At 42.8% G+C, this 27,574-nt stretch overlaps 1 protein-coding gene across 3 annotated transcripts; it reads right to left on the minus strand.

Moving 5' to 3' along the window:
- Positions 1 to 27,306, minus strand: LOC124255033. 3 transcript variants are annotated; one of them, XM_046688869.1, is made up of 22 exons: positions 27,160 to 27,306; positions 24,351 to 24,456; positions 22,799 to 22,993; positions 21,512 to 21,645; positions 20,242 to 20,350; positions 19,223 to 19,383; positions 18,139 to 18,261; positions 16,794 to 16,905; positions 16,215 to 16,375; positions 13,485 to 13,586; positions 13,179 to 13,262; positions 10,595 to 10,721; positions 9,323 to 9,496; positions 8,660 to 8,760; positions 7,374 to 7,452; positions 6,815 to 7,051; positions 5,947 to 6,195; positions 5,154 to 5,390; positions 4,158 to 4,223; positions 2,928 to 3,230; positions 1,615 to 1,692; positions 1 to 157 (listed from the first exon to the last, which is right to left on the minus strand). In XM_046688869.1, the coding sequence occupies exons 1-22, from the start codon at positions 27,172 to 27,174 to the stop codon at positions 18 to 20; spliced, it is 3,093 nt and encodes a 1,030-aa protein (XP_046544825.1). In that variant the 5' UTR covers positions 27,175 to 27,306; the 3' UTR covers positions 1 to 17. The 3 variants fall into 3 exon arrangements, 2 of the variants coding, with proteins under 2 accessions (XP_046544825.1, XP_046544824.1); XM_046688868.1 differs by lacking the exon at positions 27,160 to 27,306 and having other exon boundaries at positions 24,351 to 24,520; XR_006892609.1 differs by lacking the exons at positions 1 to 157; positions 27,160 to 27,306 and having other exon boundaries at positions 4,154 to 4,223; positions 24,351 to 24,520.
- Between the last annotated feature and the right edge of the window lie 268 nt (positions 27,307 to 27,574).

Here is a 27,574-nt window from a genome sequence, read left to right on the forward strand (position 1 = left end):
TGTTACTCTAACGCAGTTTAATGAGTGTACGCTGGGTTGGTTATATATTTGTCGTACTTTATATCACCCCCGCGACGTCGTTGAATGAAGAAAACTATGACGCCACCGAGGATGCCGCCCAGAACCAACATTGCGATTGCTACTCCAACAAGTGTACCTTGGAAAGTGGAAAAAAACACGATAATTATTTTATATTGTGGGGTGCAATAACAGAGTGGACAAGTATACACTACTGGAATAAAGTAACTGTAAATTGTTTTATGTTATGCCATTTTGTTAATGTAAAAAGATAAAATCATGATTTCTAGTGTTTTCCTGCTTAACCGTCGACAGGGTAATATCATATGCTGTATGATTAGACTCCAGGCACCGTGACACGCCCTTGAAGAGATGTGGTGTCAAAAGTCATTTTCAAATTCAGCATCGTGTGTGTCCACCATTGACGTGCGTGTCCACCATTGACGTGTGTGTCCACCATTGACGTGTGTGTCCACCATTGACGTGCGTGTGTCCACCGTTGACGTGCGTGTCCACCATTGTTGTGAGTGTCCACCATTGACGTGCGTGTCCACCATTGACGTGCGTGTCCACCAATGACGTGCGTGTCCACCATTGACGTGCGTGTCTACCATTGTCGTGTGTGTCCACCATTGACGTGCGTGTCCACCATTGCAGGTTTGACAGAGACGATGCATAGACGACACTAAGCTATTGAAGTAAGCTTGGGGAATGTTGTTCTGTTTCTGAACAAAGTTGAACGCTTGTCCCAATTCAGCTAATGTCCAGGGCTGATTCTGGGCTTGACGTAATCGGAGAAATAGCTGACCAGGGGACTACCGGGATGTCCTGCTGTTTCAGGAAATCTGTCACAAGACGAGCGACATGTGGACAGGCATTATCTTGCTAAAGCGAGAAGTCTCTGTACTTGAATGAACGGCTGCACATGAGGCTCAGTGATCTCATCCCTGTATCGCAGACCTGTCAGATTACATTGGCACATGGCAAGATCTGTCTGACCATGAGATGTGATTGTGTCCCATACCATAACATAATTGCCACCAAACTGTCGACGCTGAACAACGCAAAGAGCTCTGTCAATGGGACCCTGTGAGCAGATCTACAAAACGACAAGTGCTTGCTCATCCACCACCCAAGGTGCAGATCTCCATAACGGACTTCATCTCGCCTTACGACGTTACCTTCCCTGAGCTCTCTCACTGCTTTATCTAGCATAACGATGTTACTTTCCCTGAGATCTATCACTGCTTCATCTACCCTAACAACGTAACCTTCCCTGAGATCTGTCACTGCTTCATCTTGCCTAACTACGTTTTACATTCCAGGAACTCTATCACTGCTTCATCTCGCTGAACGACGTAACCTTCCCAGAACTCTATCGCTGCTTCATCTTGCCTAACTGTGTTACCTTCCCTGAGATCTATCACTGCTTCATCTTGCACTCTTTCAGTTCTATCGTTATTCCATGCCATCGAACATTGCTTCATCCTGTCCAAATGCATCCCACTGTCAGAGATCTATCACTTATTGCCAGAGAAAGAGCCCAAATAATTGGCTAGGTACTTATTCATTTCTGATATTGCGATTACAAGATACCTGTTGCTGGCGAAGATTTTGACGGTGACGTTTCCCCACACTGCGTCGCCGACGACGACGGTGATGTTTTGTGTCCTCCTAAAATAAATGCATTTTGATGAGATATATAACACTGTATATTAACTGTCATAAGGTAAACCTATAATCCTACTATATGATACTCCAGTGCAATGAATCATGATCATCATAATCATCAGCGATATTTGAACGTTCAAAGCAATGTAATAATATTGATCACACCTTTCTATAATGTTGTGTTAATTTCGTGCAAATATTTAATGATGTTATCTTATCATCATGCCAGCTGATCAATACTGAATTATTCAACGAATGTGTCATGGTTCTGTAAAAAATCTATGGAGAAACGTGCATTTCAAATTGTGTCTACCGTTGTCTGTGACAATTCCGTCCTGGTGTATGTGTTTTACAAATTACCATTATGTTGTTAGTTATTCAATTATAGTTCTTGTAAAGTTTTGTAATTACATTTAGAAATTAAAAGGAGACCCTGAATATTGTTGCACGGTGCTCCAACAGTGTACAGGAACTCTGTAGGGGAGATAACTGAGCTCGTTTTCCGTGGCGATATTGTGGTACAATTTAGTGCGAAAAGGGAGTAAAGCAGTCCAAAGCAACGCGCTGATGAAGAAACAAGCAACGAATGGAAACCGATATTATACATATTTATAATTATTATGCAGGCATATTTTTCCGGGTACCTGATTGGTCTAGAGGCGGTCACGTGACTGTCGTCAGAAAAGCATATTGACTCCAACCAAGGTCCGACCAAAAGTCATATTGACCTCTGTTACTATGACGTCAAGGTATGACGACATTCACGTCAAGCTATGACGTCATTCTATTGTTTACATGTCACAGTATTGTTGACATAACGTTATTGATTTGTAGTGAAAATAAAATTACTTTTCTTGACTAAATGGACATGTTTTGGATTTTAGAAGCTTTTTTTCGGTAATTAAAAAATAAAACAATTATAGACTGGCGAATTCGGTCAATACCAGTTTTTATGGACCCGCGAAAAGCTTCGTCCTCGGTCAATATTGCTTTTCGCGGGTCCATAAAACCAGGTATTGACCTCATCACCAGTCTATAATTATATAATATTGTTTTAATATTGTCAGTGTTGATTACACGTAATAGGGGAAAAGATTTATTATACATTAAATTTGTTTGCTTTTGTAATGAAGACATGAGAGTAAGCTGTTGCAGTAGTGATGTATCGCATTAGGGTATTTTTTTATTATATTGTAACATGATGAACATTCAGGTGTTATAGAGAAGAACTGACTCACCTGTAAACGTTCTTGTGGAGGAGGGTGATGCAGCTAACAACGTAGAGCTTTTGCCTTCACAAGCACATGGAGTAGTTTTCTCCGCCTTGACAGTAGCTGATGTGGATGCAGCTGACGTTGTGGGGCTGTTGCAGACACAAGCACAAGGAGTAGGTTTCTGCACCTTGATAGTAGTTGATGTGGATGTAGCTGTTGTCGATCCAGTCGTGGTTGTCGGTGTCGCTGATGATGAGGGAGCTTCTGTGTGTGCAGTTACATTCGCTGGCCCATCTGTTATTGCTTGAGTTGTACTGGGGCTGGTAGCTTTTTGAGACAATGATGTTGTTAGTGAGAATTGCAAATACTCTTCGGTGATGTTGCTTTTCATACCAAAGTAGTGATATAATGAACTACTGAGCTATTGATACAGCAAATTGACATGATAAAGCAATGACAGAAATAACTAATATGATCATTATAATCTATTTATATAGCGCCGAGTTCCAGCTAGGCTGCTCACGGGCACTTTGTTTTTCCCTCGAACATTGGATGTCTCAACGGCACTTCGTATTGTCAATCTCAACTCCCTGGGGCAGCATACAACTCTTGCAGCCACTAGGCGCACCGAGTTAATGTGGCTTTCCCATCCTTACGAGATACCCATTCACAGCTGGGTGGACTGGGACACGTAGTTGCAGTACATTGTCCAAGTTCACTGCACGTTGCTGTACCCGCATTAGGTGTTTGCACGTATTCATGTGGCCACCATCTGGTCATGTACCAACGGATTCGTGGGTTCTTTTAAGTGCACAGGGTTGTGTACTGTACACTAGGGGTTGTGACAACACTGAAAGAGTCTGCACTCAAAGATGACTCCATGGTTGTTACACCCGGTCACAGGTGGGCTCGATCCCGGCACCTCCAACCTGGTTGGATTACTAGCCTGGCGCCTTAGCCTGCTCACCCACCACGCCCACCACGCCCCAGAGATGTAATTAACCACTAGCAATACGAACAATGTCACCTGACACTGGTATAACGAACCCAGGTCAATGAGTAAAGCCCATTTCTGCTGTCCCCCGCCGTGATATTCCTGGAATATTACTAAAAGCGGCGTAAATCTAAACTCACCAACTCACTTATTACTTTCATAACGTAAGTATACGTACTTTATCATTGTAATTTTACGCCCGAAGTTATGCATGAATTAGTAATATGATTAACGTGCGTCTGAAATAGAATTTTACCTACTCTGAAGACAGGTGTTCGCCGTGAGATCATGTGGAAGGTAGAGACGCCCATTCGGGTAATGCATACCTGAAAAAAACTAGATGGAGTGAATTGTCCGACTTGAACTGATATTTTTTATACATAATATTTATCAGTGCTTCTAATACGACGTCTACGAAATCTACCTAGACGCATCAGAGGTTTCAAATCATTATAACATGCTTTATTGATTAGTACGGTAAACTACGTCTGTATCAAACACGTTCATAATGAACTAACACGTGTAACGAACTGTTTTTTTGGTGCCGGAATCGTGTTGTATGTTTTAGTTTGGACGAACTGTGGTCATAACGAACTAAATTCAGTGGCCCCTTGGTTTTCGTTCTAACCACAGATTACAGTGCAGCAAAAATCTAGACAACTCGAAGCGGTTTGGTAAAGTAAAAATAATTGCACTTGTTCGAGACAAGTGGAATGGCGATAATTGACACCTTCTCTCGGGATGATCGTTATTTCGTAAACAATGAATAAAATGAATTCGACGTCAACAGTATGTAGATTTGGCACTTGTATGTGACATGACGATGAAACCCACTTCTCTCTGTCCAGTGAAGCCAAACAAAACTAACTGTATTTCACGGCTCACTAACTCTGTGTTACGTGGGTATTGTAATATATTAATATTATTTCGTTTCGCTATTTGTCCTAAATTTGTAATGTATATTCCAGGTGCGAATCCCCGTTTCGCTTTTATATGTAATTGGTACGAAACCATCATGGCATGCACAGAACCAGAATAAAAAGGTACCAAGGTACACCCCAGTGTTATCACTGAAATTTCACAGCATCGATACAATGCAAGTATGTGGTACCTTTCAAATACTTTTGCTATCAAATATTGGTGAAAAACGGACGCAGCCAATCCACGGCGGTGTGTAAACAATATAGTCTGGACCAGACGAATTATCAATTATTGGTTACATCGTTAAACGTGGGAACCAAACAATTTATACTGACGGTTGTAAATACTGCACCCATCAAACGGGATAGCTGACACGTGATCCACGTCAAAAAGAGACTCTGTTTGGAGTCTGCACGTGAGATCCGTGCAAAATATGAAGCTGTCACACGAGAAATCCGTTTCTGCTACGCACAACATTGCGCAGTCAGTTACCGAACTTTGCTGAATAGTCAGTTTAGCTTTTTGCGATATGGTATACCCCTTGCTTTCCTTGAAGTCTGAGCTGTAGTCACCTGAATATATAAAAGAAAAAACAACATATTTGTCAATGAAACAAATGTATCATACAAGTGTATGTGGGTGGCTGTTTATGCCGCTATGAGCAATACGCAAATACTATCAGAGCGTGCGTGTGTGTGACTGTAACAGTATTTATGGGAACCTCAAATGATAATTTTCAGGAAGCACGTTGGCTGAGTGGGTTAGACGGCTGACTTTGTGTGCTGGCGATTAAGTGTCTGACTCTGAGTGTATGGGTTCGAATCCCGGATGAGATTAAACCCAACAAAAGTACTATAGAATCTGTACTTTACTGAGAAAGTGCAATCCCAAATATAGCATGCACTACATTTGACCACTTTCTAAAGTATCATTGTGTATTCATTGACTAAGTTTGTAATCCACGTGTTGTAACATTATATCGTACACCAATTTGATTTTTTTTATTTTAATGTCTGAAATGACAGGGTTGCCTTAAATATGTCCCCTTGTGTATATGAGTCGGATTTTAGGATCAATGATAGTAAGACAACGGCAGTGGAATTCGTGGCAGCAAGGACTCGAACGTACGTGAGTAGTGGTTCCAGATAGTGCTTGAAACACCATCAGAGGGGGACACGTCGTTCAGGTCATGTGACTCAAGGACACACGTGCCGTATTTCTGGGCGTAATTAAAAGATGTACATGGTTTTGACGTCGACGCATCTATACAAAGCTGTGCACACGAGTTGACCGTGGGAATGCTGGGGTGTGTCTCTGAGAAGGACTTGCTCCCGATGTACGTGGAATAGAGCACTCCAAACCCCAGTGTATAATCGCCTGAAACGTGTATTGACAATGCTTTGTACCAGTCATCTGAATGTTAAATCGTGAAGCGTTTGTAAGTACACACTATGGAAAAATACACATTGGTACAGGTACATATACTGGTACAGGTACATACACTGGTAGTGATACACGCTGATACAGATACACACTGGTGTAGATCTACATTGGTAGATTTAACTGGACAATCCAAACTTTCATTTCAAAACTTCGTTTGTTTGTCTTTGTTTAAAGCTACAGCAATATTCCAGTTATATGGCGGCGATCTCAAAATATTCGAGTCTGCACAAGACAATCCAGTGATCAACTTCACGTGCATCGGTCTATACAACTGGGATACGATGACATGTGTCTACCAAGTCAGCGAGCCTGTCCACCCGATCCCGTTAGTGGCCTCTTACGACAAGCAGTATGGGTTGCTGAAGATAAACTCTAACCGGGATCTTCAAATACCAAAACTGGGCTATCCTCAGAAACTGATTCCATGTAGTGTAAAGGGGAAAGAAAATTTGAAAGTATATGAATGGACCACTGGCAAGCAATGAAAATGCCAGGTGTTCGCAGACAGGGTCAGCATGTCCTGTAAAGAAGGCAATTGGACCAAGAGACTCACGTGTGTAGACATGCGACGCCTCCACGTGGCTTGCTGTATGACTTGTGTCAGGGAGGTCAGAGGTGAGGGAACACTTGCCACTACTTGGTTGGTACTGAAATGTCCGGCACGAGAAGACCAAGGCAGCTAGACACTGACCAGCGCAGTCTTCTAGTGACAGTCCGGTTAGGACCATATTACCATCCCCTCTGGGAAATGCACGATTTGCAGAAAACGTGAAATGATGCAAGACTGATACTGTAAATAAGAACGGGTTTCTTCATACAAATATATCGTACATTTAAGGTGTACAAATTGTTAGATTACAGAACGGTCCGTTTTGCGAAATCTTTCGCCCGGAATCCAGAATGTAATAGTTATATTACACTGTACAGCTTCTTCAAACATACGTTTAGTCATTATAATATTGCTCTTTTTGGCTTATTGTAAATATCTGGAATTGAAATTTGTTTTTTTAATTGTTCTCACAATTATGTTTTCATATTTATTTTGTAATGTTTTAGTTATGCAATGCTTTAGTTTGAACAATAATGATTTATTTGCATGGTTTGAGACTAACATTTGGATGAATACTGCACTGCTGATGTCTGTTGCCTCCAGATGTCTGTTGTGATGCTCGTTGCGTTAAGAACAGTGCTCTGAAACAGGAGGTGGAATTCTGAATTGAGTGAGTGAGTGAGTGAGTGAGATCACAGCCTGTCAGGGGGAAGTGATACATGTCTTTGAAGTTACAACAAGTCAAACACATGATGCGGCTTGTAACACCTCCGGGGCTCTTGAAACAACTGGAGGCGTAGTGACGTACCAAGAATGGTTGTCTTAGGTCTGGCAGTGCAACTTGCAGGGGAAGGCAGGTTTGCACACAGCTTGCTCAAGGGGAAAGCGGAGAAGTGCGAGGCTGACACTTGGGCAATAGATGGGCTGGATTGGCTGGTCAGTTTGTCGCTTCCTGTCCCAGGCTGGCCTTTCTTCTGGTCTGTCCGCGCTCTTCCCGCTGTCTGTCACCTCTCTCTTCTGTTCTGTCTTTCCTGCCTGCTTTTAAAGGCAGATGAACGAGTAACAATCTGCGTAGGCCTGCAGTCCTCACGGACAGAGTCTGTTTAGCTGGTCATATGTTGCCGACAAGTCGGACAATTGTCCAAGACAAACAGTGTTACAGCCTGCTGATAAACCTAGATGCAAAGTTTCGGAGAATCCGGGATTGGAAGCTGCAATCATGGGGTTCCTCAAACCCAGCGAGGCTACGTACCCTTCGATTTTATGAATTATAGCAAGCAGAATTGAAGGTAGGTATGCAAGGATCAGCCACAACGGTATGAATCATTCATACTGATTTAACTGGAGACCTTGACTGACCCGTGTCCATATGCTGCCAACGGGCACGAGAACCCTTTGGTCGTGGTTTCTAAAACTAGATCCGCATGATCAGGGTGCGATGGGGGTAGCCTAGTGGTTAAAACGTTCGCTCGTCATGACGAAGACTCGGGTTCGATCCCCCACATGGATACAATGTGTGAAGCCCATTTCTGGTTCCCCCGCCGTGATATTGCTGGAATATTGCTAAAAGCGGCCCAAAACTAAACTCACTCACTCACCACATGATCATGGTGGTAGCTTTGTAAACAAAATACCCGGGCTCTGGGGTTTCGCCAACATCATGTGCGTCAATAACGTCATCACTTTGGAAGTCCACCAACAAGTGTCCAGATCAAACTGCAATACTGATTCAACCTGCACCAATATCAATTCACACAAAACCTGTTCCTTCATAAACACACATCAATTAGTCTTCCACCGATGTAACCATCCAAACACCTGAGGTCCACAGTCCAACAAAGCCCATACCGTATTTCCTTGGGGAACACCAAGAACCAGTTGACCGCTTGTCACCGCAGTATCCAGAGCCGTGTAAGCCTGACCAATGCTCACCTCGTGGTCAGCGCCACCTAACAAAACAACAACAAAATTTACCCATGCTAAGTGGAAGTAGACAGCAAAATTTAAGATTGCTAGAATTCAGCGCGCCTAAAATGTCACACTGATGGAATGAAATATGATGATGGGGGTTTTAAGAGTGACCATGAAACCTCACACGGCGTCTGGGATGGCACTGAACAATGATGATTGGTCTTGGAATGGAATCGTACACAAATATATACATAGGGTTGGTAATACATGCTGCAGTGTAAGGGTGGTTTCGCTGATCACTGTGGCAGTTCAAGATGATTCAGCCACGGAACAAATAAGCATTGTTTTCGTAACACATTATTCATTATTCCAGGCAACGTTGGTACAGATCCCCTGTGTAGAGTGGCCTCCCTTGCCAGTGAAGGATTCGCTGGGTGTGCATACAAGTGTCTCTAGGTGTAATTACCCTATTCATGGGTTTCCAAAATGGTAACTCTACAAACTGGTCCATTTTGGAATTTCCTCACATGTTCAGACAAAACCGCCGTATAACCTGCATATTGTTCAAAGCGGGGGGTTCAATCACCTCACTCGTCTCACCGGTGAGAGGGGCCTGATACAGCAATGTCCCAATGATGTACGTATTGTTCTCATCCCAGTGAACTTCCAGATCCTGAATACGTAGAGGGGTCACTCGGGCTGCACCGGCAATGTCCATCCTTGCCACGTCATGCACGACGTTTTCTTGGGCGGGCAAAATAGAACTTGTATTACCTGAAATTGCAAATAAAGCTAACAATTGTTATAGCTTCAGTTACAGTGACGTGATTCGCACCTGTATCTTTAATTCCGGTTCAGACACAATAACACTATGTAAACCATGTATGTATAATCTTCAGACACCTCAACCGGATTAACAGGTCTGGATTTGGGAATAAGGTATGGATACATTAATTGCGAAAAGAAGGTCACCAGAAAGTGAGCCTTCCGGATTAACTGATGTTTAATAAAGTATCACTTTGACAACTGAAGGTGCACAGAAAACGATGTTTCCAGATTAACGGATGTCCGGATTTTGGAACAAAGACTGGACACTTTGACAAATAAAGGCGAGGTTTCTGGACTAATGGATATCCGGTTTGAGGAATGTATACAGAGGAATACAATATACAGTTTATAAACAGATGGTACCTCTACGCCTACTCACGCATTAATGGGGGTTGAGGTTTTGTATGATAGTTGAAATAGTTTCGTCGCTTCAATTGATACTTCCGTTACTAAGCTGGTTCCCGGCTCGCTTTGCACGCGCCAACTTGCGATAAGTGAGATTTCCGGTGACAAGCGTATATTCAAGGACCAGTTCTGGTTCAAAATTGAGCGACCGCCAAATATGACGTTACTAGACCGGACCAAGTGTACAACCAAGCTTGTCTGTCACAGATGTTGACAGTCGTAATAGTTGGCTAATTTGGGGATGATTAGATCGGAAATTTATTATTCCTGAAAGCATTATCGGTTCCTTACTGTCAGTTGACAACCATGAGACCATTCGAAAAGATATGAATCGGTAGTACTAAACAACGTAAGATCTTCGTACCCCATGGTTGATTGGTTCTTTAAAGCAACACTCAAATATATTCTACCTATCATGTAACGTATCGACTAGTACCTTATCGAATCCGGGCCAGACAAACAAGTGATTGATATTATGAGCACTGTCCGGTGCCAACACAGTGCCTTACCATCCGATACATTCCAGTGCCTTTACAACAGCTTATGTTACCAATTCTACCTGGGAAGCCCAAGGGGTGTTTTCATTTACTTCACGGATTTTGTTTTTAATGTCTAACTATTTTGAACATAATGTACTACCTGGGAACGTTATCTGAAAGTTTATATCTTGGTTGTCTCTGTAGCATGACGTGATGTCGAAGGCGTTGATGACATTTGGATGTGTTTGGTCGAAGTCGTAATAGTCGTAGATGACTTCATAACCAGTCTGTAAAGTAAAGAAACATACAATGCTTTCTGACATAGTGTAATATATCACTGGCAGTGTTATTCATTGTAGAACAGTGCAGTCAATTGTTCCTGGTGACTGCAGGATCAGTGGTGTGCTATATTTAGACTCAGAGATCTGGAAGGTACGAGAGCCGCCCGGGAATTTCCAGCACAGTCTGACCAGGATATTATAGAAAGTTCCGGTTACACATTTATGTATAGATTGCTGGCGCGAGCCCAGTGAATAACACATCTATCAGGCCGTGAAGATCCGGGCTAGTATTGGTCTTCGGTAACCCATGCTTGTCGCAACTAAAGGGATGGGATGGTCAGGCTCGCTGACTTGGTTGATACATGTCATCGTATCTCAGTTGTGTAGATGCTCATGATGTTGATTGTCTGGTCCAGGCTCGATTATTTACAGACCGCCGCCATATGGCGGGAATATTCCTAAGTGCGGTGTTAAACAACAAACCAACCAAGCAGACAGTATCTCATATCACAGAAAGACCAGCAGTTCTGTGAAGATCACTCTCATCTTTTGCCAATTTTGGAAGTTTCACCGCATCTGTAGCGAGCTGTATTTCATCTCTGTCTGTATCATCATGATCACTGCTTATATATTATATTGGCATTGAATTTGCACTGGCCCTCTACTTTGCACTTCTATTGTACTTCCTCAGTGTTGAAGTGTAGAGGTTTATGCACTTAAGTTTAGAATCGAATTGTTAACATTTCCTTTGTTGTTGTTGCTTGGTGTCTCACTGAATTCCGGTGAACTTATTGTTTGAACTTATCAACACGTAAAACTATCCTTGAATCATAGGAAGACATACTTCCTTCCATCATAGGTTATTGTTATGACAAACGTGAGCTTCTTTCGAAAAAACTAAATATTTCACTCGAATAACCAGGACGTAGCCAACACGTTTCACAGTCATCGCCACACATGGACTCAGCACATAAGTATTCATATGGAGAACAGAAACTCGATCTGCGTTACGAGCAGATGCTTAAACCACTTCACGACGTACAAGAGTAAGTATCGGCTGAACACCGCGGAGATCCGTGTCGGATCATGCTTGTCATAAGAGCCTCATGCAGACATGGTTTAGAACTGGTCTCCAGCGACTCATGCTTGTCATAAGAACCTCATGCAGACATGGTTTAGAAATGATCTCTAGCCATTCATGCATGTCATAAGAACCTCATGCAGACATGGTTTAGAACTGATCCCCCGCAGCAATACTTGTCATAATATCCCGGATCGTTTGGCCGGCCCGCTGACTTGTTTGCTGCACACAACCGTATCCCAGTTGGGTAGATTCCAATCCCGATGGAATACGTCATGTCGAGGGGATGGGTGGCAAGCAGTAGTCCACCTTGGGTATTAGTGCAGGACAAACCTATTTCCCTCAGTGTGACAATCATGTGTTGATGAAAGGTATAAGACTATCCTTAACATGACGAAGGACTAGTTCCAGCATGATGTGTTTGTTTATGTGTTGATTAACACCGCACTCAGCAATATTCCCGCTATATGACGGCGGTCTGTAAATAACCGAGTCATTACAGTGATTAACAGCCTGAGCATCGGTCTACGCAATTGAGATACGATGACATTTGTCAACCAAGTCAGCAAGCCTGACCACCCGATCCCGTTAATCGCCTCTTACGACAAGCATGGGTTGCTGATGACCAATTTTAACTCGGATCTTCACAGGTTGATTTGAGAAGACGTCGCATATGACGTTCATAACGCCCACCCAGAATTGAGTCAATGTCTCTCCGTCGCTTCGAGAGAATTCACAGAAAAAGCATATATGTGGAACAGATAATGGCACTTTGTCAACATTGACAAACAAACTCATGACAGTTCATGCCTTTTGAGGATTATTTCAACAAATCTATAAACTGGTTTTTAGGCGACAGCAACAGTCATCAGGGGTGTAGCTACCATTATTAAAAAGAGCCCAGGCTTACACATGATTGTTGATAAAATGGTTGGGCAAGCACTGAATACTATCTAAATATACTATTAACACTTTGCTAAGGATCAAATCATGGATTCAACAGAAAACTATGATGTGGGGTCAAATTTGGTTTAAATATCTAAGCTTATTGTAAGCATGGATCCTAGGTTTCAGTATGTCACTGCATCTTGTGGATCCCATACCTGCCATTTACAGGTGTTGTGTACTTGTCAATGACTCGTTCCATGTTTTGCAAAATCGTTGATTGGTGCCATGAAAACCATCTTGATGGTTACTAAAGTTTTTTATCCTTAGCAAAGTGTGAGTATATAAAGCTTTGCAACCTAGCGGGCTTACAAGAAAAACATGGTTTGCTACGCGCCTGGTCATAGTGAGTTGTAAGACAAGCGGCAAGTCTTCATAAGATAAAATGCGTTGTCTCACTAGATCACACAACGCAGATGACAAAAAAATAAACTTACTGTTGGTTCTGTTATGTGTTGTCTGACAGGCGTGTCCGTGCTGTCGGGTTCGGTGCCGATGTCGTTAGCACTATGCCAGTCATGCTGCAGATGTCACAGATATAGAATCAGGATTTTGTAAAAGAAGGTTCTTCCGGTATGTTTCACCCGTAACGAAGAATTATATGATTGAAGCAAGTACTTAAAGAAAAACATTGGACATGTTAAAATGTAAAATGTTGTGAAAGACTAACATATGACGACCTTTCGCTGGCATATTGTTTCCGTATCTTCTGTAAATCCGTTGTGAAATGTTTGTAAACTTACGCTAATGAAATAGATCTCAAATGTGACATTAAGACCACGGAGACTCTCATAGTCCGCCCGAACCGCTGAGTACACATCACAGGCCATTCCACGGACTGTTCGCTGGGAAGGAGAGAAAGACTAATCCATATATCTTCATAATAGATAATACCATTGAAGTCAAAGTTAACCATAGCTATAACTCTCTCTGGGTTGGAGTGAGTGAGTGAGTTAATATTTAACGTCACATCGGCAATACTCTGGGTTGGAAAATATGGCAGACACTTAAAGGAGACATACAGTAAAATATTATAATTGAATCACTTTTAAGGCATATCAAAATTAGCAACGTGAAGACGAAATATTTTTTCAAAAGTCAATATTAATAGCAAAACAAAACCGTTAAAAAACTACTCGCTCCGGAAACTACCGAGAATTAATGAGCAGAGTTCTTATCACGTGACCTGACGTCATAGTAGCCGGCTGACATGCAGCAGATTGCTCTTTACGTATAGAGTTTAGAAGTTCACGAATGTTCTCGATGGCATCGACAGACAATAACACCCACGTGAAGCTTGAATGTGTATGAACGTTCGCTCAGTGGCTTACACATGTTTGTCCATACCAATATGATCCCGTTGTTAGTAAACATAACCAGGACAGTAGCAAAAAAAGCCAGGACCAGCTGTCAGGTGGAGACATCAATATAAAGGTTATGACAGAAATGATAATGCCCTATTTCAGTGCTGGTCCACTGAGATACTATGACGCAGTTTAATGATATTTTGTACATTTGACATGGCGGTAAGATAAATACGTTGGAAACTTCTCCCTCGGGTAATACGGTCTGATGTACGCCTTTTTCTAGCAGTGTCATCATCCCTCGCCTATCGGCTCGGGTGACACTGACACGACCGTATAACCCAAAGGAGATGTTTACAAGGTATTTATCTTACCGCCATGTCAAATGTACAAAATATCATTTTATTTTATTTTGAAAATCGATAAGCTCGCTACCGACTACATGAAATGTAAACAAAATGGCGTCTGCCCCTCGACTGGATTTTAAAATTAAGTGAAACATATTCTCACAAGCTTAGAACTGCTATAAAAATAGTTAATATTGTTTAAGTTGAGTGTGCAAACGATTCAATGTATAAATAGTTTAAATAAAGAAGTGACCGCCTCCGTGGTGTAGTGGTTAGAGCGTCCGCCCGGAGAGCGGAAGGTCGCGGGTTCGATCCCCGACCGCGTCATACCAAAAGACGTTAAAATATGGTACTTGTTGGTCCCTGCCTGGCGCTCGGCATTAATGGGTACAACAAGGACTGGTCGGCTCGGAGTATAATGTGCCTGAGTGGGGTATTCATGCTTCACTGCGGCATGGTATCTCAGTGGGCTAGCACTATAAAAACCAGCTTCAGTCTGGGCTAGTACAAACAGCCGCACATACACATACACACGTATGCACGTCGTCATATGAGCGAAATATTCTCAAGCACGACGTTAAACCCAATTTCACCTCACCATAAATAAAGAAGCTAAAGTCAGTGAAATAAATGTGTACATAGTGAACTGAAAAACAGCTAATCGAACGGTTTTCGAACTCCGTGCATTGCATACGTCATATTATGACGTCATACGATTGTAAGCAATACAGCTTTTCAGCTACCTGCTCGGGTAACACTGCTACAAAGATGCAAACATCAGACCGTATTACCCTCGGGAGAAGCATACAACTTATATTGTTAAAGCGTCATTGACCAATGAAATTAAGGTATTTTACATGAAGGTAAGATAAAGTCCACTGTCTTTGATTAATACACCTAATGCCAAGCCCCAAGTCAGATAACAGGGCATAACCATTGTGGAACGTCTCATGCCACGACGCGACCAGAGCATCGAACCTTCAACCTTCCGCCCTTCAGGCTCATACTCGTACGCGGGTGCTGTTTGAACAGAGCGAAAGAAAGAGCGAGTGGGAAGAAGAAGAGGGGGGCACGAGGAGAATAAAAGCGTAAGTTGGGAGATGAAGTGAAGCATGGCATTATAGGGCTTGTTTAAGCGAGTGAAATAGTCTGCTTTAATTCCCCTTTGAACAATATTCCAGGGTGTCACTTCTCTAGGACAGAACAGTTCTAGGTGGAAATCTCATATTTATTAGGCATTAACAGCTTGAAGTAAACCCTCGGGCACCTGTATGGTGTTGTTAAACCTTGAAATGTAATCGCAAATCTGTTTTAAAACCCATGGTCAAATATTTCTGGCATGTCTGAAGGACATAGCTCTACACAACGAAATGATAATTCGTGTATTGGGGTGCAAGTTTGAAGGAAAGGACTTAAGGAATCGACATAAACGATGGATGGAGCTGTTTAACGCAAGACTTACCTGTTCTGAACAGAGCTTACTTGTCCTGAGCAGAGCTTACCTGTCCTGAACAGAGCATATATGTGCTGGACAGAGCTTACCTGTCCTGAACAGAGCGTACCTGTGCTGAACAGAGCTTACCTGTCCTGGACAGAACTTACCTGTGCTGAACAGAGCTTACATGTCCTGAACAGAGCGTACCAGTGCTGAACAGAGCGTACCTGTGCTGAACAGAACGGACCTGTCCTGAACAGAACTTACCTGTCCTGCACAGAGCTTACCTGTCCTGGACAGAACACACCTGTCCTGAACAGAACTTACCTGTCCTGAACAGAGCGTACCTGTGCTGAACAGAGCTTAACCGTCCTGGACAGAACTTACCTGTCCTGAATAAGCATACGATGAATCCAGGCTGAACATTTCCTCTGGCTGCTTCAGTCTCAGTGATGACGTTGACGCATTTCTAGTTGCATCCCAGGTATTGTTCTGTATGGGAAAGATGTTGCAGCGAGGGAAGTCTTTGTAAATAACATAAGCCACACCTGAAATATAAGCGTCAACATTGTTATAGTTGTTATAGCGTTGTTATAGACAAACAATCTGAAAATTTTAATAAAATTCACATAAAATACCTCAGCATGGAAACGTACTGACTGGAGAAAGAAAATAATTCTGCTGAAATTATACATCTCACTTGGTCAACAGAGTGATTGTATGGTTGTTTTATATAAAAAACAAATGCACTGCATTTTTCTACAAGCAATATTAATATATGCAGTCCTTCATATATGTTTAAACCGTAAGCCATGTTTCACAGTCAGTTCAATCCTTGGAGCCATTAGCCTGTTCATTTAGCCCAGTCGCTCGCTTTTCCCGTCAACGCTCCGTTCCTCACACACGCACGCACGCACGCACGCACACACACACAGAGAGAGAGAGGTCTCTGGGGCATGACTAGACCTGTGTTGAAGTCGTGAATCTCGGTGATAGCGTCCAGGGTGTTGTAGTGGTTGTCTTTGTGTGTGGGGCGGTGGTCCCAGCGGACGAGTTGGAGGTTGTAGTCATACCACACCTATCACACACAATCCGGTTCGTCATTATGATTTCTGCAGAGCAGTCTTAATTATGTTAAAACAGTCAATATCATCGGCAACGGACTGAAATAGAGTATTTTTTTTCACTGGAGATATATATACATTATGAGTTGTTTACTGGTCACGAAGAGGACATGGGTCGATGTACCCTCCATGTCTGTTTATATTCCCTGCCTCCGAACAAACTTAGAGGGTACCTCAACCCATGGCCCCCGAGGGACCAGTGAGTAACGTATTTAACTTACTGAACACCTCAATGTTTAATTCTGAACTTTTTGAAGCACGGGTGTAGGATCATAATAATTAGTTCCAGAGTTAGGCAATTAGCCATTACCGACAACGACAGGCACAAAAAATACATTTAGAGTTATCTCCCTTCCATCGATCTGCATTCGCAAAACATTGGTAATTTCCGTACATCACGCGTGACTCAATTATTCGAGATAGAGAATTACTAAACAGGAAGTACCAAATGAATCCCACAGTTCGGCATTCCCAGCGGGTAACATCGAAAATGTTACGAGCTTGTAAGCTGGGTACATTGAAAATAATAGAAGAACGTTCAGCCAATCAGAAAACGGCATTTATGTGTGAGGAAAGGTAAAATCACTAATCATAACAATTCAAGAAACAGCGTGACTGATTTCTGTTATCTGCTTTCAAAATTTCAAGATGTTTTTAGACACAAGCCTCGCTTTTTTTTCCTTTCAGAAGTTCACGAACACTAGGTGATTTCCATTGAACTCTTCATTAAGCCTGCCCGCTGTTTTTGCCCTTTGCCCAAATAATCTGTTAATAATAGTTAAATAATAGGCAGATAATAGGCAAGTAATAGGCAGATAATAGGCAAGTAATAGGCAGATAATAGGCAAGTAATAGGCAGATAATAGGCAAGTAATAGGCAGATAATCGAAACTGAGACATCTCCGTCCTCGACGTTTTACAAATTGACTTTGATTTGCGGAATTGTACATAGTTTGTTTCTGGAAACTCGACCAGAAAGTTGATTTATTTTCATGATGACCAGGGGCGGTGGGGTAGCCTAGTGGTTAAAGCGTTTGCTCGTCAAGCTGAAGACCCGGGTTTGATTCCCAACATGGATATGTGAAGGATATGGATATGTTGATAGACCGCCGCAAAAAGAATTTTAAAAAATGCTGGGACATTGCTGGGTGCGGCGTTAAACAACGAACAAATCAAAACCAACTCACGTCTTCTTGGTAAACCATCTGTTCGCTGAGATGTGTCACCTCCTGTCTGTACCGGTACCTTTGCCTCAGCTGCGGCATGCGGCGTGTCTGACGGCGGCCTTCACAGGCCACACCTACTGGCGTCTAAACATTACGAGGTACAGTTGGTAAAACCTCAGTATATATTGGCAGATAACTGGATGTGTAAAAGTAATTAAATGTATCATGAGCATTTGTTTCATAGGCGTGATAAAAGAAGGACAACTCTTTTGAACAAACGTGATGAAGAAAGTTCAGGAGTGACGTGCGCGTTGGAAACAAAGGTGTTCAAGAATGAAGTTGTCGTTGGTAAAAGGCACATGTGTTCATGAGTTAAATGGGGCGCCAACTTCACCCCTCTTAATCATTCTTATTTTGGTAGACGAAGCATTTGTTCATGAGTGAAGCTGACTTTGGTAAGAGGCACAGGTGTTCATGAATAAAGTTGGTGTTGGTAAAGGCACAGATGTTCATGAATAAAGTTGGTGTTGGTAAAGGCACAGGTGTTCATGAATAAAGTTGGTGTTGGTAAAGGCACAGATGTTCATGAATAAAGTTGGTGTTGGTAAAGGCACAGATGTTCATGAATAAAGTTGGTGTTGGTAAAAGGCACAGATGTTCATGAATAAAGTTGGTGTTGGTAAAGGCACAGGTGTTCATGAATAAAGTTGGTGTTGGTAAAGGCACAGATGTTCATGAATAAAGTTGGTGTTGGTAAAAGGCACAGGTGTTCATGAATATAGTTGACGCTGGTAAAAGGGAGCAGATATTCTTGACATAGAGTCGTGTTTTTGTCTTTGATAGAAACAGGGATATATCACCGCTGGAACCCTCAAGATAATCAACCAGTGATGACGATAGTTTCCCTCCAGTTTCTTTTACCAAACAAGGGCGGTGGGGTAGACGTGTGGCCAAAGCCTTCGTTCGTCACGCCGTATACGTATATTCCCCATATGAGTAAAATATGTGAAGCCCATTGCTGGTGTAGCCCGCCGTGATGATGCTGGAATACTGCTAAAAGCGGCGAAAAAAGATACTCACTCTCTTCCTATTCCAAACAACTAACCTGAAAAACTGTTATGTCAGTGAGATAGCTCTTGAAGCCAGTATAGTCATATATATGATGAAAGCTCGAATCGGGTCCGGGGCCCAGCAAATTCTGGTAGCCGATGATTTCAGCCCTGACCGGGATTCGAGGAGAACCGTCTGCTGTTGTCCAGTTGGAAACTGGAACAAGTCATAAGGATCTTCTATATACCAGGTGTAACCTTTGAGCCGAGACAGTTGCCTAACATCCTCGATATTCGCCCACTTCGCCTTGGCCAAAATAGACCTCCATGTATCGAACTGTTAATCATATATACTGAACATCCCAATGTTGGGGGCAAGGAAGGCGAGCTGTCGAAGGCGCTGGTCTAGTAATCGAAAGGTGCCGTGATCGAACCCGTGACCGGGATCGAAGTCTTGTGTATAAACCTTGGAGCTAACATTGCTTGCAGGCTCTTAGTATTGTCACAACCCTGTGCAGTACACAACCCTGTGCACTTAAATGAACCCACTCATCCGATGGTAGGTGACCAGATGGTACACACCCGAACACGTGCAGACACCTAGTTGCGGGTATAGTAATGTTCAGTGTCACTGGACAAAATACTGTGACTATGTGTCCCAGTTCACCCAGCTGCAAATAGGTACCCTGAGAGGATGAGGCTATGTGATAACTCGCTGCGCCTAACAGGCTGCATGAGTTGAATACTCCCCAGGGAGTTGCGTTGGTTAAAAATATTTTTTTTTAAATAAACAATGCCAGAAAAAAAGACATCCGTTGATGAAGGGAACACTCCAGCGCCTTGAGCATGTACTAGTTGTGTGGATATGTGCGCTACGTAAATATCCTGTAATGATAATGGGGCTTCCCTGTGTGTTGCTTATTTTTTTTTGCACTGAAAAGCTGTGTTGCACTCTCGAAAAGTATTTCATTCGGCGAATGAATTGATATATCCTTAATCGTTAGCTAAATACAGGTATGTACGTACGTGCGTGCGTGCGTACGTGCGTGTGTTACGGGTGTTGCGTGTGTTTTACCAGAGAAGTAGTAGTCGAGAGTGAAGTTGACGCCGAGAAACCCCCAGTACATGCACGACTGCCAGTGATCACACGAAATGCCCCGAACGGTTTTCTGGCCTTTATATACCTGGAAACATGGGAGTTCAACAGTGTTTTATGGGTCAGAGTGTCAGCTTATGTGATGGGAATGCTCAATGTGACGCTTTCTTGATAATGTGCACTGATCTGAAAACCTGGTTATAATGGTATATCAACGATTTGAGTTTAACGGATTCCAGCAATACAAAGGGAGGCAACTCAACAGTTAGTGTAAGATGAAATTAATAAATAGTTTTCCTATTCATTTTAGAAACACATTTGTTAAATGTGGAAATGATGGGAAAACGTTAATCGGCTTATTGAAATGTAAACTGATGCCAGTAATTGTTTCGGGTACTTGACGGCCAACACAACCATCCTTCTTTATAATCAGTCCTCGTTTATAGAAATTCAAAATGTCAACGCCAGAAACCACCAATCTCAATTGCCTGCCAAATATGTTTTCACGGGCTTAAGTGGCACAATACACTAAACAATTACCTGATCAATGATAACACAAGGATAATCATGTCATGTGTTTGAAATGTCAGAGGATAAGGAGTGAGTGAGTGAGATTAGTTTTACGCCGCACTCAGCGCAATATTCCAGCTATATGGCGGCGGTCTGTAAATAATCGAGTCTGGACCAGACACTCCAGTGATCAACAGCATGCGCATCGATCTGCTTAATTGGGAACCGATGACATGCCCAAGTCAGCGAGCCTGACCACCCGATCCCGTAAGTCGCCTCTTACGACAAGCATAGGTTACTGAAGGTTGATTCTAACCCGGACCTTCACAGGTCAGAGGATAAGGAGTGACATAAACGTATGTTAATATCATAAACTGAAGCCTGGCTTGTTTTTTGTTTTGTTCGTTATAAGATTCTCTTTACATTAATAATATCATAATACCAAATAGGTTATACCAAGAACAATATTTAATATTTATATATTAAATATTTGACAAAAGCATGCGACGCTACTCACGCTGTATTGCTTCTGTGATAAGGTTACCTAGGTTATCTCTTGGTCAGAAGCTAATCGTTTAGAGGACCTGGCTAGCTATTCTCCAAACGTTCGTAGCCCTACGAACTTCTTAAGCCCATTCTTAACACACTGGCTACGATCAAAGTTAAGAATTCTTAGGGCTACGAACGTTTCGAGAATAAGGGCACTGGTTCTTGTTCTTCAACAACATAAGAAACAAACCTCGCCATACTTCTGGGCGAACTTGAGCACAGACGCTGTGGAGTATGTATGTGGCATTGACGACATGCCTGACGAACCCCCGTTCAACACGTCCACAACGTCGGTCGACCTGTTATACACGGTACACTCTGAATCTGTGGTATTGAAAAACAACTGTTATTTCAGATACAAGACTAACGAAACGGTTCTCAGTGTCAATATGGTGATGCGAATGCGCAACTTTGGTGTAGTGCATAACACACACATAACCCGTCTTGTAATTAGGCGGATTCCCGCCGTCATGTTGCTGGAATATTGCTAAAGGCGGCGTAAAAACCAGACTCAGTCAGTCAGTCAGTCTTAGGCAGATCAAGGCTTTTGGAGAAGGGGAGAGGGATGCACAGTCATGAAGTCCAAAGGTTAGGGGGAAATGTTCCTCAGGGAAATGGGGCGGTGGGTTAAAGCGTTTGCTCGTCACGCCGAAGACCCGGGTTAGAATCCCCACATGGGTACAACGTGTGAAGCCCATTTCTGGTGTCCCCCGCCGTGATGTTGCTGGAATATTGCTAAAAGCGGCGTAAAGCCAAACTCAGTCAGTCAGTCCTCAGGGAAATAGCAACAAAGATAGAGATGGTCATATTCACTACACTGTCAAGCTGGTACGAATAACCTCCATACCAATGCTGCCCGTCTTTTAACTTGAGATGTAGTGTGAGGTGGGGGTCAAGAGTTAGCTCCCCTTGTATACCAAAGAAAAAGACCATAGAAGATTTATCAACTCCCTGGATCAGAATGTGATAGAAAGACCCTGTGCCCTGTTGCAGTACCCCGTGGTACTTTCCAGAACCTTCTTACACAATAAATAACACTGCCATACAACGAGAGTCTAAGACGTTTTCCTCTAGGTTCCACTACACTAAATCAGAATCACATGCTCCCTGAGCGAGTAGCGTATGTAAACATCTGAAGAAGTAGAGACATGGGACAGCTGTGATTGGATGAAATAGCGTAAGATTCTTATGGGTTGTTTTTTTCAAAAGCACATCCATCCAGTAAAGTATTAAAACTGACCACAATTGTAAGTATTTAGTGCTGTCATTTTCATCACCATGACTTATGCGTAATGCGTGTACATATCTTTTCCAGTAGGTGACATTTGGTGCGGAATTGGGGTTGATGTGTTCAGCTTCCTGTGCTCGGAAAATTGGCAGGGTAAGTTAGCCGGAATTTGTGTTTTTAGTTTAGTTTAAAGGCCAGACTTTATCCATGTGTACATGGAATAACATTCTCTAAGGGCAGACTACTCACCAAAAATGTGATAACTTTCGTTTGTGTTGGTGTTGAGAATAACAGTTTCGCTATTCCCACCCTGCGTCACCTGCAGGGACGATGCTCCAATGATCACCGATACATACTCGTCGGCCGTCACCGTCATCGACTGGTCAATGATTGTACCTTCCACGTGGACTTCGAACTCCGAGGGCAGAATAGGAAGTCTGGGATCTGTACCAAAATGACGTGATACAGTGTTACAACACAACAGATCTGTGGCATCACGTGATCTGGGCCAAGATTTTCGAAGCTCTCTTAGCGCTAAGATAGTCGTAAGTTAATGTTAATGTGTGGCACTTACGAATCTCTTCAGCGCTAAGAGAGCTTCGAAAATCTGGGCCCTGCTCTGTACGAATCAAGATAATACAGCATTCTTCCAACAATATCACGGCTGGAGACACCACGAACTGGCTTCCAACACTAAAACAGGTTGCTACCTTGACTCGACAGCTTCTGTTGCTGACGGTGGGGCAATCTACGCAAGGGAGAGAACTCTGATTTCCTTAGTACTTCTCCAAAGTGTAATATTTGCTAACAGTGAACCTAAGCAGAAAATAACGTACATGGTTAACGTTAGACAATGCATACCGGGCTGGATATAATGTGACTTTCACTTGATTATTTTAACGTAATCTCTAATAGATACTGTTGGCAAATGAATGATGAAAGTCCAGGTGGGGATGACAGACATACAAGGATATGATGACAGACAGAGGAGTAAGTGTGTGAGAGACACAGGGTAAACCGATGACCAACGGACAAGAGGGTGATGACAGGCATAGGCGGATCCGGTGGGGGTGGGGAGTTTGTGGGATGAAGGCCCACTCCCATTTTGTCCTAAAAGTTTATTAAACGACGCTGAAAACGGCTGAAAATGAACTGTGCACCCACCCCTTTTTCTCAAAAGGCTGTATCCGCCCCTGACTGGCATACGAAGACATAAATGATGACGGGTAGAATGATTACAGACAGACAAGTAGGGGAATGACTGGCATACAGGTGCAATGTGTATTTCACATGCAAATATTTCAAGAAATGTATTTATGTTTAAGTCAGATTGCTGGCATCATTCCAAGGTAAAGCGAATAGGTGAGTTGGGGTCCAGGCAGCTTTGATGGGTGAGTTGGGGACTAGGCAGCTTTGATGGGTGAGTTGGGGACTAGGCAGCTTTGATGGGTGAGTTGGGGAATGGGCAGCTTTGATGGGTGAGTTGGGGTCTAGGCAGCTTTGATGGGTGAGTTGGGGTCTAGGCAGGTTTTGCGCAATATTCCAGTAACATCATTGTGGAGGTCTTCACACATTGTACCCATGAGGGGAATCAAACGTGGGTCCAAGGCATGGTCGCTTTAACTACAAGGCTACCCCACAGCCCACCTAAAGCAGTGTTACAAGTTACACACTCTGTGGGCTTTTTTTCAGTCATCATTTAAAACTGCGTCTGCCTTTCGAGCCAAGCTAGAATGATAATACTCCAATGCTTGTATACAGTGTGGTATGTACTGAGTATACACCTGAGACAGACACTCACCTCCTGGGCTGACAGTTGATTTGGGATCTGTTGAACACATGGGAGTCGGGAATTCTAGCCCTTGGACCTGAGCACCATACAACACTACACACGCAAAGGCCAGAATCTGAAATAGTTCATAATGGTACATGTTTGTAGAGTTGTGTCTGTAGTACCCCGTAGTACCACCCAGAAGTATGTCATTACACATGCATAGGCCAGAATCTGAAATAGTTCATAATGATACATGTTTGTAGAGTTGTGTCTGTAGTACCCCGTAGTACCACCCAGAAGTATGTCATTACACATGCATAGGCCAGAATCTGAAATAGTTCATAATGATACATGTTTGTAGAGTTGTGTCTGTAGTACCCCGTAGTACCACCCAGAAGTATGTCATTACACATGCATAGGCCAGAATCTGAAATAGTTCATAATGATACATGTTTGTAGAGTTGTGTCTGTAGTACCCTGAAATAGTTCATAATGTAGTACCACCCAGAAGTATGTCATTACACATGCATAGGCCAGAATCTGAAATAGTTCATAATGATACATGTTTGTAGAGTTGTGTCTGTAGTACCCCGTAGTACCACCCAGAAGTATGTCATTACACATGCATAGGCCAGAATCTGAAATAGTTCATAGATGTTCGAAGCTCTTTAGCGCTAAGAGTTGTGTAGTAGTATCCCGTAGTACCACCCAGAAGTATGTCATTACATTAATATTAGAATCTTACGTTCTATCTTGTAGAGTTGCTGTAGTACCCCGTAGTACCACCCAGAAGTATGTCATACACATGAAATACATAATGATACATGTTTTTAGAGTTGTGTCTGTAGTACACCCAGTACCACCCAGTAGTACCACCCAGAAGTCTGTTACTACACATGCATAGGTCAGTATCTGAAATAGTTGATGTTACATGTTTGTAGTGGACATGCATAGGTCAATCTGAAACATCTACCATGTTTAGTAGAACCAACCAGTAGTACCACCCAGAAGTCTGTTACTACACATGCATAGGTCAACATCTGAAATAGTTGATGTTACATGTTTGTAGTGGAGTACCCCGTAGTACCACCCAGTAGTACCACCCAGAAGTCTGTCACTACACATGCATAGGTCAGTATATGAAATAGTTGATGTTACATGTTTGTAGTGGAATACCCCGTAGTACCACCCAGAAGTCTGTCACTACACATGCATAGGTCAGTATCTGAAATAGTTGATGTTACATGTTTGTAGTGGAGTACCCCGTAGTACCACCCAGAAGTCTGTCACTACACATGCATAGGTCAGTATCTGAAATAGTTGATGTTACATGTTTGTAGTGGAGTACCCCGTAGTACCACCCAGAAGTCTGTCACTACACATGCATAGGTCAGTATCTGAAATAGTTGATGTTACATGTTTGTAGTGGAGTACCCCGTAGTACCACCCAGAAGTCTGTCACTACACATGCATAGGTCAGTATCTGAAATAGTTGATGTTACATGTTTGTAGAGTAATATACGCGGTTATACAGAACTCAAAGGGACGACTGATTATAGCTCGGTATAACAGTAGTTCGTCATACGCATGTTGAAGAAATCATACAGTTCGTAACATGAGTTTGTTCGTTATATGCGTGTGTGAATGGGTTTTCTAGTGTCGCGTTTGGGCAAACGTGTATCTGTAAGAGGAGGGGGGAGTTGTAAGGGGTGACAGGCATTCGGGTAGAATGATGACAGACAAGCCGGGCGGTGACAGGCATTCGGGTAGAATGATGACAGACAAGTGAAAGGATGACAGATTAGGGTAGAATGGTGACGGACAAGTGAAAGGATGACAGACATTAGGGTAGAATGATGACAGACAAGACGGGCGGTGACAGGCATTCGGGTAGAATGATGACAGACAAATGAAAGGATGCCAGATATTAGGGTAGAATGGTGACGGACAAGTGAAAGGATGACAGACATTGGGGTAGAATGGTGACGGAAATGTGAAAGGATGACAGGCATTAGGGTAGAATGATGACGGACAAGTGACAGGATGACAGACATTAGGGTAGAATGGTGACGGACAAATGAAAGGATGACAGACATTAGGGTAGGATGGTGACGGACACGTGACAGGATGACAGACATTGACGGACAAGACAGGTATGGTGGACAAGGTAACGGACAGGACAGGATGACAGACAAGGGTGAAAAGGATGAAAGGATGATAGACATAAGGGTAGAATGGTGACGGACAAGTTAAAGGATGACAGACATTAGGGAAGAATGGTGACGGCTAAGTTAAAGGGTGACAGACATTAGGGTAGAATGGTGACAGACAAGTGACAGGGTGACAGACATTAGGGTAGAATGGTGGCGGACAAATGAAAGGATGACAGACATTAGGGTAGAATGGTGACGGACAAGTTAAAGGATGACAGACATTAGGGTAGAATAGTGACGGCCAAGTGACAGGATGACAGACATTAGGGTAGAATGGTGACGAACAAGTGAAAGGATGACAGACATTAGGGTAGAATGGTGACGGACAAGTGAAAGGATGACAGACATTAGGGTAGAATGGTGACGGACAAGTAGGGGGTGACAGGCGGACGAGAAAAACTACTGATCCGGATCTGATCTCTGCCATGGATATCTCATGTCAACACCACCACAAGCGATACATTCAAGACAACTGCCCCTGCATATCTTCTATCACGTGGATTCATGAATAGCGAGATTGGCATAACGGATTTAAATAAAGGCATACACAACACTTACCAAAACGTCTACGTGTGATAATAGCAATTCATGTTTAAAAGAAAATAATATGAACACAAGTGTACCTGAAGTAGCTGCATGCTGACTGCCGTTGTCTACGTGATGGCGGACGAGACATACATACGAGATAACAGCCATTGAGATACAGCACACGGTCGTGCCGAATAAACTGATACGGTGTTACAGATGCAGTAATTAGACATACACTGTCGAGTCGAGATCTCCAGCTTTCATTGAAACTTGTGTTATGATTATTAAAATCTGTTATATGACACGACCTCATGCCGTTCTTAATAGCGACAGTACGATGTGGGCCTGCAGGTTACGTGTATGGAAATATATTAGAGAAAGAATAAGGTTAGGAAAAAGGCCAACCTCGCCTAGTAGACCTTTCAAAAAATGAGAATGTTTCATAGAAATCGGAATTGTTTATGTCTTGGTTTTTTTTCGTGTGTTTGTGCGTATGTTTTTTTTATTTGT

The sequence above is a fragment of the Haliotis rubra genome, unplaced genomic scaffold (genome assembly GCF_003918875.1).
Source record: "Haliotis rubra isolate DU_JTF1 unplaced genomic scaffold, ASM391887v1 Scf59, whole genome shotgun sequence".
NCBI classification, from domain to species: Eukaryota; Metazoa; Mollusca; class Gastropoda; order Lepetellida; family Haliotidae; genus Haliotis; species Haliotis rubra.

Coding starts and splice junctions, on each gene's coding strand:
- LOC124255033 (XM_046688868.1), bottom strand. CDS start 24,480: ATGTACCATTATGAACTATTTCAGATTCTGGCCTTTGCGTGTGTAGTG. Junction 21,646..22,798: donor CGAAAGTTATCACATTTTTG/GTGAGTAGTCTG, acceptor TCAATACCACAG/ATTCAGAGTGTACCGTGTAT. Junction 1,693..2,927: donor CTCCACAAGAACGTTTACAG/GTGAGTCAGTTC, acceptor CATTTATTTTAG/GAGGACACAAAACATCACCG.